The sequence below is a fragment of the Choloepus didactylus genome, chromosome 14 (assembly GCF_015220235.1).
Source record: "Choloepus didactylus isolate mChoDid1 chromosome 14, mChoDid1.pri, whole genome shotgun sequence".
Taxonomy (NCBI): domain Eukaryota; kingdom Metazoa; phylum Chordata; class Mammalia; order Pilosa; family Megalonychidae; genus Choloepus; species Choloepus didactylus.
This window is the reverse complement of record NC_051320.1, coordinates 73,327,244-73,344,709: the sequence shown is the minus strand read 5'-3', so window position 1 is coordinate 73,344,709 and position 17,466 is coordinate 73,327,244. Positions and strand designations below refer to the sequence as shown.

General features: G+C 38.7%; 1 protein-coding gene across 1 annotated transcript in view; it reads right to left on the bottom strand.

Annotated features, from left to right (window-relative positions):
- Positions 1-17,466, bottom strand: part of SLC30A8 (solute carrier family 30 member 8) — a 68,014-nt gene that overhangs the window by 4,981 nt on the left and 45,567 nt on the right. Inside the window, exons 5-8 of the mRNA XM_037803012.1 lie at positions 16,063-16,209; positions 14,181-14,334; positions 8,909-9,059; positions 7,057-7,162 (exon numbers count right to left, since the gene is read on the bottom strand). Coding sequence (XP_037658940.1) covers positions 7,057-7,162; positions 8,909-9,059; positions 14,181-14,334; positions 16,063-16,209 — 558 coding nt within the window. The remainder of the gene's footprint in view (positions 1-7,056; positions 7,163-8,908; positions 9,060-14,180; positions 14,335-16,062; positions 16,210-17,466) is intronic.

The window sequence follows — 17,466 nt, the reverse complement described above, 5'->3', positions numbered from 1 at the left end:
TACACCTAAGATCAATTAAATCCTAATCTCTGTAGATAGAGCCTAGCATCAGTGTTTTTCAAAGCATATTTGGTGATCTACCATGGAGCTAAGGTTGAAAACCACTGGACTAACATTTATGAGGCTCCGAGCAGCTCCACCTTGCAGTGGTTCCCAACCCCAGCTGCCCTTTAAAAAATACTAAAGCAGCCCTGGAAAACTTTGAATTAGTGTGATGACATAATGTATGTTTAAATGGCATAGAGACTATTATTGAAACAAAAACCCATAAGTAATCAAGGTATCAAAAAGAGATGGATATCCTTACTCCAATTATGAGTGATATACCTAAATTAAGGGCTACTCTACAAAATAACTTAATATTTTTCAAAAGTATCAAGGTCATAAAAGACAAGGAAAGACAGATGGTTACAGACTAGAGGAGACTAAAGAGAAATAACAGCTAAATGCAATGTGAATCCTGAACAGGATCCTGGAACAGAAAAAGATATTAATGGAAAAATAAGTAAAATTTAAATAGGTCTATATCATTTAGTTAATAGTATTGTACCAGTGTTAATTCCCTGTTCTTGATAATTACACTATGGTTATGTGCTATGTTAACATTATATATATCCCAAAGTCATTCCTCACCCAGACCAAACCAATTAAATCAGAATCTCTAGACATGGAGCCTGAGCATAAGCATTTTGTTTTAAGTTTCCCAAATGATTGTAATGCACAATGCAGCTGAGAACTTTGGACTAAAAGCCTCAGGGACTCCTTAGCCCTCCTTTTTCAGGATTTAAGTATCTTGCTCACAGAAAATTGCCTTTGGGGGGTTAAATGACATTAACCTATAGCTTGAGCTTAGTTTAATCCCACATCCTATGGTTTCATGGAAGTAATGAAGAGCTGTTCAATATGTTCTCTTACTCCATGAACTGCAGAAGATACAGGGTATCCAAAGTACATTAAAGGAGATCTTGTCTCAGATTAATCCTATAGTGTGTCTAACATCATACATAGTAATTATTATACAGTAATAACAGTAATAACAACCCTCTTTTGAGAATCTACCATCTGTCAAGCTTTGTGCTAAACATTTTGTACATAGCCATTATCTCATTCAATACACCTAAGAACTTTATGAGCTAGTTACCAATGTTTTAATTCCTGTTTACTTGAGGGAGAGGAAATTGGGGATCAGAGAGTGTTTTAACTTCCTGGCTGCTAAAACAAATACCATACAATTGAATTGGCTTAACGACAGGAATTTATTGGCTCACAGTTCTGAGGCTAGAAGTCCAAAATCAAGGCGTCAGTAAGGCAATACTTTCTCCCAAAAAACTGTGGCATTCTGGGGTTGCTGCTCATGATCCTTGGGGTCCCTCAGCTTTTCTGTCACATGGTGATGTCCTCTTATTTCTTTTCTGGGTTCCATTGACTTCCAGCTTCTTGCTTCTACCCGGGCTTTCTCTGGGTGGCCTTGTCTATGAAGTCCCAGTAATAGGATTAAGACCCATCCTGATTCAGTTGCCCACACCTTAACTAAAAATAACCTCACCAAAAGGTCCTATTTGCAACATGTTCACACCCACGGGAATGGATTAAGATTAAGAATATATTTTTCTGGGGTACATAATTCAACCTGCTACAGAGTTAAAAAATGCCAAAAATACACAGATAAGTGGCAGAGTCAGCAATGTCAGATTCTAAAGTCCACGCTCTATGTGTAAAGCATTATGCAAATGCTAAACTTTAGAGATGGCAATCAAAAAGTTGATTATTATGCATCATGTGTGTCATTTCTTGGGGGAGGATCCATTGACCCTTTGAAGGCCTGCTGTCATTCAACTAGGACCCTTAAACTGAGGTCATGATCACATTACACTTTTGTTTTTCTCTTTCCTCATTTATCTCTTAACATTTATGGAGATCACAAGTCCACCATTATTTGTTTACTCCAGAAAAAAGTGCTGACAAGCAAGAGGACGTGACCCCACTGGACTCAGTGCTCCAGCACATCTTAGAAACCTTCTTTTCTGAAAGAGATCCTGCAAATATGTTAGTGAATCCAAGACAAGACCTGAATTGATGTTTAAAAAAATAACTTCCCAGGCTAATAAATATATTTAAAAAATCACTAACATCTCATAATAAAAGAATTTCATATGAAATCAATAAGATAATGTTTCACCTATCAGGTAAGTAAAGAATCAATATTTGGATAATATCTGTGCTGGTTTGAATCTTTTATGTACCTTTAAAAAGCCATGCAATCTTGTAGGGGCAGACGTACTGTGGGTGGGATATTTTGATTAGGTTGTTTCCATGGAGATGTGACCCACCCAATTGAGGGTGGAACCTTTTGATTAGATTATTTTCATGGAGGTGTGATTCTGATCATTCAAGGTGGGGCTTGATTAGTTTATTTGAGTCCTTGAGAAAGCTCAGGGGCTGAAACAGACTCAGACCCTTGGAGATACAGACAGAAAGACGTTTGGAGGTGCTAAGCTAAGAGATGAAGCCCAGACTTTGCCCCAGAGAAGCTAAGAGAAGACTGCCAGACACTTAGAGAGAAATGCCCTGGGAGAACAAGCAAGGATGCACAGGAGCTGAGAGATAGAAGCTAAGAGAGACAGAATCCTGGAGACATTTTGGAGAAAGCCATTTTGAAACCAGAAGCCAGGAGCAAAGGACAAGCAGATGCCAGCCACATGCCTTCCCAGCTGACAGAGGTGTTCTGGACACCATTGGTCTTTCTTCAGTGAAGGTATCTTCTTCTTGATGCCTTAGTTTGGACACTTCTATGGACTTAGTACTTAAATTTGTAACCTAATAAGTCCCCTTTATAAAGCCAATCCATTTCTAGTATTTTGCATAATGACAGCTTTAGCAAACCAGAAATTAGCACTATCAGACACTGTTGGTGGGTAAATAAATTGATGTGGTAATCTTTGGTAGAAATGGCAATATCTTTCACAACCTAAAATGCATATAACTTTTGAAACAGTAATACCACTTCTAGGAATTATTTCACAGATAAACAAGGGCTAAAAATTGTGTAAAAGAATGGCAATTACAACATTGTTTGGAATATCCATTGTGCTGGTCTGGAGCTGTTACTACCCCAGGAAAGGCCACGTTCTTTTAATCCATTCTTACTGGGGGAAGACCTATTGTGTGTGAGACCTTTTGATTAGATTGTTTCCCTGTAGATATGACCCAGCTCATTCAAGATGGATCCTAATCCCCTTGCTGGAGTCCTTTATGAGAGGATAAAAGACAGATAAAATTCAGAGAGCTCAAAGAAGATAAGAGATGAAATCCAGAGTTTGCCCCAGATATGTGAAGAAAGGACCCACAGGAGCTTAGAGAGAAAGCCACCAAACCCAGAAGTTAAACCCAGGAGAGAAGGACCAGCAGACTCCAGCCATGTGCCTTACCATGTGACAGGGGAACCCTAGGTGCCAGCAGCCTTTCTTCAGAGAAGGTATCCTCTAGTTGATGCCTTAATTTGGACATTTTCATGGCCTTAGAATTGTAACTTGTAACTTAATAATTCCCCATTGTTAAAAGCCAACTCATTTCTGGTATATTGCATTCTGGCAGCTTTAGCAAATTGAAACACCCATCAATAAGCAAGTATATCTATAAAATGGAATACTTTGTAGTTATCAAAAACTGTGTATCTATGTAAATGCTAATGTGGAAAGAAGTCCAAGTTAAAAAAAAAAAAAAACCCAAGGTGTAGAAAAAATATATATTAATGTATAATCCTACTTGTATGAAAAAAACATAAACACAACATATAAACAGTTGTTTCTTGTCATTTACAGTAGCTACATTCTATAAAGTCACTGCAAACACTGAATTAGCAAACACTGAACCACTGTTCCTGAAGTATAGGATTAGGTTCTTATGAACCTCTGTGTCACAACATTTTTGTCAACCAGTCAATATATAACCTTGTATTATGTGTGTTTCCATTTACAGACACCTTATTTAATATATATCATTGATTCATTAACACTGATTTCATGGCCAACAGTACTGTAACTCATGCATGAATGAAGCTTATCTAACACATGTATTTTCTCTGTGAGTACAGCTGTCGTGTGCTGTAGTAAAACTAGACAGCACTTCGTTTGGCACCGCATTTGGGGACCACCTTAAACAGTGAAATCACCAACAAAAAGCACAATAATATGAAAAATGTGACACTAAATATACTATGAAAAGGACTCTTATTTACAACATGAGAGCTGAAACAAGAAGTCAGAGCATTGCCTGGTTCAACCTCAGCAGGTAATGTGTGCATCAGGTGACTCAAATTTTTCACTACTCTGTGTATGTTACAAATGGCTGTGAAAGTGCCACAAAAATCGATTTTGGGATTACAAATAAATTTTAGCAAGTAGATAAATTTGTAAATACGGTATCCATGAATAATAAGGATCAACTGAATATATATATGTGTGTGTATTATATACATAAATATGACACACATATATATGTAATAGGTGAATGTTTTTGGAAAGATATATGCCAACTTATCAACTGAAGAATGAGACTAAGAATTACAGAGGTGGAGTAATAGGGAGAATTTTTCTTGTCATTTTACACCTTTCTGTAATGTTTTAGAATTTCACGAAGTTCAAGTACTATTTTATTCTAGCCCAATTTAAAACCTCATTTATAAATGAATCACCTTTCAGAAAGGAGTCACCTGCTTTTGATATTAAGCTGAGGTAACCACAGTCTGTGCACTTTTCCTTTAATAAAATAAGATAGATAAGTACCAGACAAGAGCTACACTGAGAGGCAGAAAGGGTGGAATAAAGTTACTCAAATTTTGTGCCAATTTGTCTGTTGTCCCTATTTAAGCCAATAATTTCTATGATAGTAAAAAACACTGCAGCTCAGCAGCCAGCACTTAGGGAAGAAAATGGATGCCTTTGTGACTTGACAAACCAAATATTCTCACCTTCAGAGCTAGAAAGTCCCCTGCTACTCAATGAAGTTTTACACCACCGTCTGTTTCACTATCATCAACAATATCTTCTGCCAACAGAGTGTCCACCACGAACAAAACCCTTAATCCATATTTTCAGTGAATGTTAATGAAATGTGAGCTGACCCTGAAGTTAACAGTACCCTGAGGCAGGGTTTACTTTATATCAAAATGTGCTGAATAAAAAAATTCAGCCCATATCTGGATATTTTCAATCATCTGGATGTTTGATATGACACAAATCTCTAGATCTGATTGAATTTTCCAAGTGCCATTCCCAGTGCCCTCATGTGGGAATCCTTATAGTGGTATGAAAAGCCTATTCTGGTCATTCTCAGTGTGTGATCCCCAACCAGGAGCTGCAGCATCTTGTTAGAAATTCAAAATCTCAGGCCCCACCCCAGATTCACTGACACAGGAACTGTGGGGTGGGCCCAGCCATCTTTTAACAAACCCTCCAAGTGATTCTGATGCTGGCTTGGTCTAGCGAGGGTTTTAGGAAGGTTCTACCTAGTGCCTTTATTCCTGGACTGTAGAAGTGAAAATAATGTCATTCATGTCAATTGCAAATAGTCGGTATAACAATGATAAATCGCATTGTAAATATAATCAAATACCTTATGTCTTTAATAAACTTTAACATTCTAAGATGACGTCACTGGGATTCAAGGGCCATTGAATAGTTTTCCTGTTTGTTCTGATCAAGACTCTCTTATCTGGTCCTCCTGAGGCCATGCGCATTGATTGTTGGCCAAGATTTTGACCACAGTCTGTGACCAAGGGTCAGGAATTTCTCGGTGAGAGGATATAGGCCGTATGGGGATCCTATCCTCAACCTGGCTTCATATTTCCCATTTTCTAGTCAACACGAAGAGCTAGCTTAGAACCTACATTGACTGAATTCTTACTGCGTTCTAGATATTATGCCACACATCTTATCTCATCCTCACAACAACTTTTGAGTGGATGCTGTACTCCCATCTTTGAGTTGAGAAAATTTAGGTTCAGAGAAGTCAAAGGTCTTGTCTAAGGTCCCATAACTAGTACCTTGTGCGATCAAAATTTGAACTGAGGTTTGTCTGACATAAAGAGCATGCTTTGTCCTCTACATGATGTGTCTCCCCAAAGATGTGGCCTAGAAAGGCCAAAAACCAGCAATTCTTCAGACGCTTTACACCAAATTAAAAGAAAATCACCAAAATGCAGAAGGGGAAAGAAGGTGAGGTTTAGGCATAAGAAAGAATTTCTTGACAGTGTTACTTATGTCATCTGTTCCTGGAGAATGGAAGGCCCAAGGATCCTGACAGGGATTTCACAGGCCCAGGAAAGCAGGCAGGGCTGGACTCTGGCCGTGGGGAGTGAGGCTGATACGCATGAGATCCTACCCCTGGCTGAGAGCGGGCCCTGTCACCCCCTCAGAAGGACCCATCCACTTCCATCCCCCAACCAGGTCAAAATCACCAATAAAGGGGCCGCCTCTCTTCTTTTATAGTACTTACTGCTACTTTATTTCTCTGTCATCATTTGAATAATCTTTCTCCCCCTTGCCAAAATATTAGCCCCATAGGGGTAATTAGCTTTAAGTTCAGTAGCTGGAGGAAAGTTGGAGCTTAATAAATACTGGAAGGATGACTAAATAAAGGATCACTTTGGTGTTCTTGTACCTTGAGACACAATTTGACTAAAATGTGCACCTATAAGGATGCCCCAGGCGTAGATTTATGCAGTGTTTCTTGCGTTCTTTCCAGTATTTTCAGGAATAGATGTATTTCTTTGGGATACCTCTCTCAATGTCTCTATCTCAAGTGTCAGTGATTATACTCATTGTTTTTACATTGCAATATTATTTAACAGTTGCCGGAGGGAAAATAGAAGCCAATTTTTTTTATTTGTTCCCATATGAATAAAAATCAAATATTTGTTCTCATGAAAATGCCTTATCAATTTAAAATTTCCCCATAATGCAAATTAACAGTGAGCACACCTTGGGGCCATTCCCCTTTCTGATAATAGGGAAGAAAAAGCATCAACCCTGGGAATAATAATAAAATCATTCCTACCTTCCATGAGTAATATGGAGAAGTCCTTTAGGATAGTGATGGTGCTGGCCAAAACCAGGATGGAAAAGACAAATGTACAGATTGGGTCTGCTATTTTGAAGTCTGGCTAGAAAATACAGGGGCCTAGGTTAGCTGAATTCACACCTCCTATCCAGAAAGCCTGATTAAGAAAATAAGTAAGCCCCCCCACTCACCCTTCCATTCCTCTCTATCACCTGTTTCCCCTCCTGACCCTTGACATACAACTCGGAGGCAAGGCTTCATTCCAGAAGACTTGGCTACTACTGTCCTTCTTTATAGCTTACACTACAGTAACTGAAGAAAGGAGACTGCTAGAGGTACTCACCTCATAACTTACGAATGCAAGGGAGGAATATACCTGAGTGTTCTTTTAAGTGACTTGCTTCAACCTCTCTCAAATAAATAGAATGGATGCACAGAAGAGGTGATGAAAATAGGCACAAATATACCCAAAATATCCAATGGATTGTCTGCATTAATTATGATGAAGAGAAGAAAGGGCACCATCTGCTTGGAGGATGCATGAAGCCAAGATACAGCTGGACTTTGATCTTGGATGAATGGAGTTAGTTTATTTCTTTCCCTGCCAAATATAGCACATGCTTGAGGTGCGCATCTCTGATGGGGTCCTAAATGCATGAGCCGAGGCCTCATTCTTCCTTTCTCTCCACTAGAGCCCTTGGCCTCAGGGTAAATCACCTGCTATTCTGCCCTTGATGAAGTTCAGCACCATAGAAGAATCCATACCCCATAACCTCTAAGAAACTCAGTGTCAACATAATTTATTCAAGAGTACTCTCAACTTCACTAACCCTTAAAATTTTGAACTATTTTTGCCTTAGATTTGAAGTTTTTGGTGAGAATTTTACTCAACTGAATACAGATGTTATGTTTTAGACTTCGTATTTTTTATTTTAATCTTTTCTCTTTTTTTTAGGGGCAATAGTAAAGACTCAATGCAAGTTGGACAATCATGAAGCAAACAGAGCTAAATGCTCTTCTCCTCCATGGTACCCCATCCCATCCTAACACACCTCTGTTAGTTCTTGGTAGTACCAGACAGAGGTCAATAGCGAATATTTGTTTAGGGTCAGAGGCTCACTAAAGATCCATTCCCACATTCAAGCAGTACTCTGCTTTTTGTGGGGAAGTTATCGCACCCTTATTGTGGACACAATTGATAGTACAGTCAATGAGGCACTCTACCATGCCCCAGCTAAGAAGCAGGGACAAAAGAGCCAAGCTAGTCCAATAGGACTCCCCCTGCTAGAAATACGAATCTTCAGCAAAATGACAAGAACAGAGAAAAAAAAAAAGTTGGTTGGGTCGCTTTCATTTCAGTATGCTACTTGGGACAGACATTGGATAGTTCCTGAAACTTAGATGCCAAAAGTTGCCCTTATTTCTTTATTGATTTCTGTCCAGGAGTATATCCAATAAATTTCTGCCAATAAATCTCTATTTTACTTAAGTAAGTCTGAGATGTTTTCTGTTGCTCACAACCCAAGAACCCAAAGGTATTCAGTGTTCTACTACTGTCCATCTTGACCCCATGACTGAAGGAACTGCTTTCTGGAAAAGACTGGCAGCCCTACAGTTAAAGACATAGGTCTTAGGAATTTGAGAATGTCCAAGGTTTCAGACTTTGGGTGCTTGCTTGTTTGTTTGTTTGTTTGTTGGTTGGTTGGTTTGTTTGTTTTAACTTGGCAAAGTAGTTTGTGTAGGCAAATGCAAACTGTCCACCCTTTAGTAGGTTAATATTGGAGGGTCAGATTCTGAACTACCTGGTCCATATAATTATATGAAGGTGGGTAAGCACAAACACACTCACCTTAAAGTAGATGATAAGTGCACTGATTAGCACACTGATGCTCTGAAATAGGTCTCCAAGTGCATGCACAAAAGCTGCTCTGACACTGGCATTAGCTTGTGCTTCCTTGTGATTGTGGCCAGGGCGTCTCTGGTGCAAAACCACACTCAGCCTGAAAGAGAGAACAATCCTCTCAGCACACATGAGATTGACCCTGACCCTTAAGAATCTCTGCATCAGAATGGTGGAGTGGACTATGGTATGGATTATCCAAAATGGTGGATAGCTGAAATATTTATGCTTTAAAATTTTGAACTAAAGCTGTAATATGAGTGTACTGTAGAATTTTAAAACTTTCACACAAGGTCAGACTTCCAAGATTCATTTCAGTTTTCCCATTCATCCACTTAAAGCTATTCTGTTTTCTTTGAAATTAGAAAGCATCATTTTTAGATGAATGTCAAATATTCAACAATGAAGATGGCAAATATCATTTATTGAGTGTCTACTAAATGTCAGATACTGAGCTAGGCTTAAAGCTGAGCTTTGGTTGGAGATTAATTAAATGTACTAACTTCAAATGCAATAAGCAGAAGAAAGGGATGAAACAAAATAAGAAGTGACTTTCATCCTATTTTTATTTTATTTGACTTAATTATGTTCATTTCCATGAGAATTTGAAACTTGAAAATTTCCCAATAGCCAATGAAGAGAGGACTCTGGTTATCTAGACAATATAATATAGGAATGTATTAAAAATTTACTTATCTGTATACATTTACATACAACATATTGTGAAACTTCGCACCTCATGTCCAAGTTAAAGTGGTAAGTAGTAGGCAGTATGACTTATGTACTTGATTCCATTTATATACAACTTTTAAGAGGAATTAGACCAAAGGTGAATGAGAAACTTTTCACTGATTGCAGCAAGGATTGCTCTGCCTAGAAAGCCTCTCTGAATATTTTGGAACAAAGGCTAAAAACAAAAAACATAAACAACTTATTGTTCAATATATTTGCAGGTAAAGTGTCTGTTAAAAATCAGGCCATCCCTTTCTCTCTAGCTAAGTCAACTCAGCAGGTGAACTCACTGCCCTCCCCGCTACGTGGGATCTGACTCCCAGGGGTGTAAATCTCCCTGGCAACGTAGGATATGACTCCTAGGGATGAATCTGGAACCAGAATCATGGGATTGAGAACATCTTCTTAACCAAAAGGGGGGATATGAAATGAAATGACATAAAGTTTCAGTGGCTGAGAGATTCCAAATGGAGCCGAGAGGTCACTCTGGTGGGCATTCTAATTCACTATATATAGAGAACCCTTTTTAGGTTTTAATGCATTGGAATAGCTAGAAGCAAATACCTGAAACTATCAAACTGCAACCCAGTAGCCTTGACTCTTGAAGACGATTATATAGCAATATAGCTTATAAGAGGTAACAGTGTGATTGTGAAAGCCTTGTGGATCACACTCCCTTTATCCAGTGTATGGTTGGATGAATAGAATAATGGGGACAAAAAACTAAATGAAAAATATGGTGGGATGGGGGGATGATTTGGGTGTTCTTCTTTACTTTTATTTTTTATTCTTATTTTCACTTTTTCTGGTACAAAGAAAATGTTCAAAAAATAGATTGGGGTGATGAATGCACAAATATATGATGGTACTGTGAACAGTTGATTGTACACTTCAGATGATTGTATGGTATGGGAATATATCTCAATAAAATCAAATTTAAAAAGAATCAGGCCATCACTTCAAAGTGGAATGACTGTAGGTTACCCCACCAATATTTGAGCAATACAGAATGTATAGTTCTCAGATTATCAGTGTTTGGGTAGGAATTCACCCTCAATTAGTAATTACCAATGAAGGTTCTTTAGAAGCCTGACATGGATGGTGATCAACAAATTCTTTTCTAGATCTGCTATGTGTGCTCATCAAGTGTCATTCATTGTTTTATACATTTTATCCAAAAAAAAAAAAAAAAAAATTTAAAACAAATTAAAAATTTTGTTTTATTAGCAACTCATATTCTAGGTACTTTTCAATGTTTGGAAAATAAAGGTGAACGAACATAGACATGGTTCTTCCCCAGTGGCATTTTAACTATTGTGAAGATAGAGATTAAAGAAAGATGCAAATAAATACAAAATTCTAACTATAATGAGTTCTACAAAGAACTGGTACTATGGATAGCACAACAGGGGAATTTGACTTCATTAGAGAGACAAAGAAATTGATGTGGATTTGAAAGTTACACTAGAGTTAAGTAGGCTAAGAGGAGAGATAAGAATGTTTCAGGCAGAGACAGTTTAGCACTCAAAGACCCCATGGCTCTGTCTGTAATCTTTGTCCTCAGATCCCATAACAACTTTGATAAGAACTTTCTGTTCTGATTTTGAGTCTGCAAGGAATAAATTTATTCCCAAAACGTGGTTCTGATACCTGTGGAGTCAGACAACACAGCATCTAGCAACACTTAAAACCTGTAATCCCAGGTCTTGGAGACAACCTATAGTCACTCAACATTTTTACCTTTAAAGAATTACCTACTTGCATAAGGAGGGTGTTTTAGTTTGCTAAACTGCTGAAAGCAGATATCATGAAATGGGTTGGTTTAACAATGGGAATTTATTATTTCACTGTTTTGAGGCTAAGAAAAATGTCCAAATCAAGCCATCATCAAGATGCTTTCTTCCTAAAGACTGGTTCCAGCGATCCTTGACTCCTCTGCCATATGGCAATGCACATGGTAGCATCTGCTGGTCTCTCTCTTCTCCTCCAGGTTTCATTGCTTTCAGCTTCTTGCTTCCATGGCTTTCTTTCTCTTTGTATTCATTCCATTTATAAAGGACTCTAGTAAGAGGATTAAGACCCATCCTGAATGAGGTGGGTCACACCTTAACTGAGTACCCTCATCAAAAGGTCCTACTTACAATGGGTCCACAACCACAGGAATGGATTAAATTTAAAAACATGCCTTTCTAGGGTACATACAGCTTTGAACCACCAGAGATGGTAAAGCTTTTCAATTCACTTAGCTTTTTAAGCATTGAAAAGCATCTGCAATGTTAAAGTTAGGAGTCAAGAAAAGTTGCAGTAAAAAGAAAATTTGGATGGTATCTATTTAGAAAGTGAACTTGATCATTGAGGGTCCCAGATTTATGTGGTCATTGGCTAGGCATGTCCTTCATGTTAGTGCAGCATTGGACGCAAACTCTGTGACACATGACTCTCAGGAAATTATTAATACTTTTATTCTTCCAGCTGCCTTGTGGATATATTGTTCTCCTTATGTAAAGTTGGAGGTATTGAGCCCCAGTCAGCAAGACATGTGCTCTGGGTTATTTGTCTCATAGTGCTGATAGATTTGCATTGATCTACCCCCACTTTTTCTCTCAGTGTCAATGTAAAACACATTTTCAAGTTAACTGATAGGAGATAGGGATCTAGTCAATTGACAATAGATGAAACACAATTCTTCTAATTGTTTAGCTCAGAGATTTTGACCACTGGTTTATAAATTGAGAGGTGAGGGACTGAAGCAGATAGGGCTTAAGAGTATTAGAATGACCTGTGGAGCTTTTTGAAAGTGTACATGCTCAACTTTTCCTCTATTTCCAGAGATTTCACTGTGTCTTCTCTAAAAGACTACTGTTTAAAAGGCCATTCTTCTCTCACTGACTTCTTCACTTTCATGCATCCAGTCACATTACAAGATAGATCAATGATATATAGATAATGTATGAGAGTCCTACTGCTGCTATAACAAATGACCACAAACTTAGTGGCTTAAAACAAAATATTTATTATCTGGAGGTCAGAAGTCGAAAATGGGTCCAAAGACTACATTCTTTCTGGAGGCTCTAATGGAAAATCCATTTCCTTACCTTTTCTAGCTCCTAGAGACTATCTACAGTCCTTGGCTCAATGGTCCCTTCTTTTCACTTTCAAAGCCAGCCGTGAAGCATCTTCTCTCCTCTCTGACCTCCTGCCTCCCTCTTAGAAGGACTTTTGTGATTACATTGGGTCTACCTAGATAATTTCCCCATCTCAAGATCCTTAACTCAATCTCATCTGTAAAGTTCCTTTTGCCATGTAAGACATCCCTCATAGTTTCTGGAGCTTATGCTCTAGACATCTTTGGGAGGCCATTATTTTGTCCATCATAGATAGACATATAGACATAGCAGATAGATAGATAAACAGAAAGATGGGTAGATAGATAGACAGACAGATAATAGATAGATCATAGATAGAGTTTTAAATAGAGTTGCCCAGCATATCAAATAGGAGGGAGCAAACTGACCCAAAAGGATCAAATTCCCAGCCTCAAAAGCCCATCATCCTGTGCAGTCAGGTGGCTCATTTTGAGAACAGCAGACCAAGATGGCAAGGGACATGAGATCATACTCTGTAAGACTGATTTAAGGGTGCCTGGATAAAGAAATACTTAAATGGATTGGAGGTGGGAGCACTACCAAATAGCTGTTTTCAAACATTTGAAGAATTGTCACATGATAGAAAATAGAGATCTGTTCTCCATAGCTACAGGGGACAAAAACAGCAGACAACAAGTAGAAACTAAAGAGAGAGTTCAGCTAACACAGTTTAGGGATGAATTTTTATGCAATCACAATGATACAAAGATAAAATAGACTACTTTTGAGGGAAATAAATTCTCTGTTGCTAGGTCTGTTTATATGAAATGAACGACCATTTTATGGGGATTACCTAAAGAATTCAAAAGAAGGAGGACTGAATTAAATGACCTTTAAGGTCCCTTCAAACCCAGCTCTCTGGAGAACTATAATCTGCTCGCTTAACAAGAGTTGAACAGGCCTAAGTCACATCCTATGTGGAACCATCAATAGATACTAGAAAGTAGAGTGGTTAGGAGCTCAATTTCGGGTCTAGTAGATCTGGATGTAAATCCTGGCTCTGTACTTCCTCACTGGCAAGATATTTAACTTTTCTTTCCTAGTCCATAAAGTAGGGATGTTGTGAACATTAAACATAATATGTTTATATATATGCATGATAATATGCACAGTCTCAGGCACATAGAAATCAAAATGGTATTATTCGAAACCAATATTAAAACATCCTTTAGCTTTCCTGACAAGTTTCCTAAAGTAGCTCAACTAGCCTATCTTCAATCTTTGAGCCATTTGAACACTCTCTCAGGTCTCTACCATCCTTACAAATGGAAGAAGGAAAACCAAGGCACTGTTGAGGACAGGGTTGAAGATATCCTCCTGGGAAGAGTGTGGGGGTGACTTACAGAACATTGGCCACCACTGCACAGCCCGAGACGATGATCATCACCATTGCCTGGATCTCATAGTCAGGGTGCAGCAGGCGCTCACACGCCAGATACACCAACACACCAGTCACCACCCAGATGCAGAGGATGGAGAGCAGGGCACCAAGGATTTCTAAGGATTTAAAACAGAAAGACACCCACAAGCAAATAATTCACGGATCACCTTTACATGCCCAAGAGTCCTAGCCATTGATGCCCCCCAAAAAGGAGCTTCAAACTAATACACTTAGTGATGCACTGAAGCAAAAGTGTGGAAAGATTTTAGGACTAAACTGAGGCACTTTAATGTTGTGTTCATAAACACTGTCTGAGCTCATGCTCCACATTACTAAGTATTTTCCAGCAAATGTTTAAAGCATATTAATTGCTGCCTGCTCTCACTGTTTTCCTCAGGGATTGTAATTTAAACAGGTGCTAAAATGACTGAAATTTATTAGGAGATGAAATAATGAGACACGAAGAGTAAAATGTGTTTAGAAACTCATAATTTCACCATAAAACATGTATAACTTGCCAGTACTAGCACCTTTGGAGGAATAAAAAGGGAAGGCTTCAGATGGTGCTCGATGAAAATGAGTTTCATTTGCCAGCCCAACATATTACAAACACTGAGGCAAGCTCAGAGCTCATCACCACCTAACTACATTTTAAGAGCAGCAGTAAGGAAAAGAAGCATCAGAGTGGAGACATTTAAATGAATATTTAAACATAAGATAGTGTTCAATCTGCCCACTGGGTGAAGTACATTTGCTAGCCTAGGATTTCCTTAACTCCCACCATAGTCTTTAACTCAACCTTGTAGATAGATTATAAAACCCCACAAGGGTCTAGAAACATTCTGTGATCAGTGGTCAGACACATTAGGTAATTTTCACCTTCTCCCCTTTAAGTTTAATCCCATATGCTAGCCCCGAGTACAGCAGAGTAATGTATTGTTTCACAGTATGTGGCTGTTTCCCAGACTTCATTCACTTCCATATAACCTTTGTTATTTTTGACATGTCTATAAGTCACCTGTCTTATTAGTCATTTACCTTTTCCTTGAATAAATTCACTTTTTATACTTATATTCTTCCTTAAAAAAATATCCATGAAATTACATTTTATGTGCCAGTTTATTTCTAATACATATTAGGATATATAATTGTGGTTCATGTGACCCAAAATCATCTGACTAAGCAGCAGTGGTATGTTTCTTACACTATGGAAAATGCTAGTGCAGAAATTTGGGGTATGAGTTCAAGCATCAGACATATATGGTCTGCCAGTAACTGGCTGTGTGACCTTAGACAAACAGCTTATCCCATTTGAACCTGAGATTTCTTATTTAAATGAGATATAATAATAGCATATAATGTATAATGAGTTTGGTATAGAGCTAGCCCTCAGGATATCATTTTATTAGATTAGTCTGGTTATTCAAAATTCTGATTAATAGACGTTTATGGGGTCTGGGTCCAAGAATTACTGGTTAGCCAGCAACAGATATTAGGTTGTAGAAGTCAAGTACGGTGTTTTCTACCCATGAGGGTCCAAATCTGGGAAAACAAGTAGAAGATGTTCAAGTCTAAACCCATGATCAGAGAGAGAATAGTGAGACAAAACTGGGAAGATAAAACCCAAACACCAAGTCCAATAGGCAAGAGTGAAATGAAAACCATAGAACAGAATAAAGTGCTGAGGTAGGAAGGGAAACACGTTAGGAGCTGTTCACAAGTGCTACAATGATTGCTAAGAAAACTTTTAGGGTAGCACAGGTCATTGGAACAGCCCAGAACAGTCTGCGGGTATGTTGGGGTCACTTGTACTGTGTTAACACTGGACAGTAAGTGAATTGTACCTGCTCGGTGCCATCCAAATGTAAACCGTTTGGAGGGGGGCTTTGATGATAACCACAAGGAGAAGAGACTAAGCAGGAAACTGGTCAGGTCAATCAAGAGGTGGGCAGCATCTGTGATGACAGCAAGACTTCCAGCGATGTATCCGCCTGGGGGAGGCAGAATAGCACACTGAGTTCCGGCCCAGAATGTGACTACATTCATATGCATGATCTGCATCTACAACAGACTTGCAAAAGTTTAGAATAGAAAGGGATCTTAAAGTTTATTTAATCCACCTTTTCTTCCCAATTTGGCAAGTAAAGAAACTGAGACCCAGAGAGTGGGTAGGATTTGAACATGAAGAAATGAATTTCAAGAGAGAGGCTTCCTGGTGGAGCAAAGATACAGAAATTGGAAAGTGTGAGGCACATTTGGAAAACATCCCAGTTAGGCTGGGGCATAAGGATACAGGAGGATATGGGAAGATGAGACTGGAGAGGTGCAGGCCAGATGCGGAAATCCACACTTTCGTCTACAACCAAAGGTCACTATCTGGCCCACGGATATGTTTTTATTTGACTTGCAATGTGGCCATCGTCTTTACCACATCCTTTTGCTTCACTTATCCATCTGGCCCCTCAGGCTTTGAGTTTGAAATCTCTGTTACAAATAGTGGGGAGAAGAAAGGTGAAAGGGCAGGCACGTTCCAATGGGCTTCTTGAGTGCAACAACAGCCCAATAAAAGCATCAGAGGAGAACCTAAGCCACGTGAGTCCTGCCTTGCTTTTCTCTCCATTTGTTGTGCCTTCACCTGACTATCCTCTAACTGTCCTTTGAGGAAAGACCTCCAGCCTCTAAAATAGAAGTTAAAGTAAAAACTTGTCCTTTCCTTCCTGAACAGAGCTTGTTGTTCGAGATCAGTAACCTTTATTGCTCTTACTACGTCTCAGCAAAAGCTTTCACTAACTGATTGGTGTTCCCAGCAACTGCTTATTTCTTGTGCACTACAAAGCAATGGGGACTGTCAGTCGTCAGGCCCTCCATCATCAGGCTCACCTTGTCTTGCCTAATGATTGAAAAAAATTACATCTATGGCTCATAATTGCAATAATCCCCACAGACTGCTGGCTTTAGCTGTAGTTAATAACTGGTTTGTCAAAGTTTAATGGTCTGAAGCAAAGCAGTCTTCAAGCTTGTTACTGAGCTGTCAGTGCAAAAATCAGAATGATTCATTAGCCAAAAAGCAACGTTTTGCTAACAAATCAGCTGTCCTTCCAATTATCCTCTAATGTTGCTCTATCTGCCAAACTTGGGCCTGATAATAAAGCTGTATTAATAATGCATTATTTCTTTCCTGGAGAATGACTATATGCAGATGAGTAGCATGCTGCAATGTCACCAATGAATGATGATGATGATTCCAT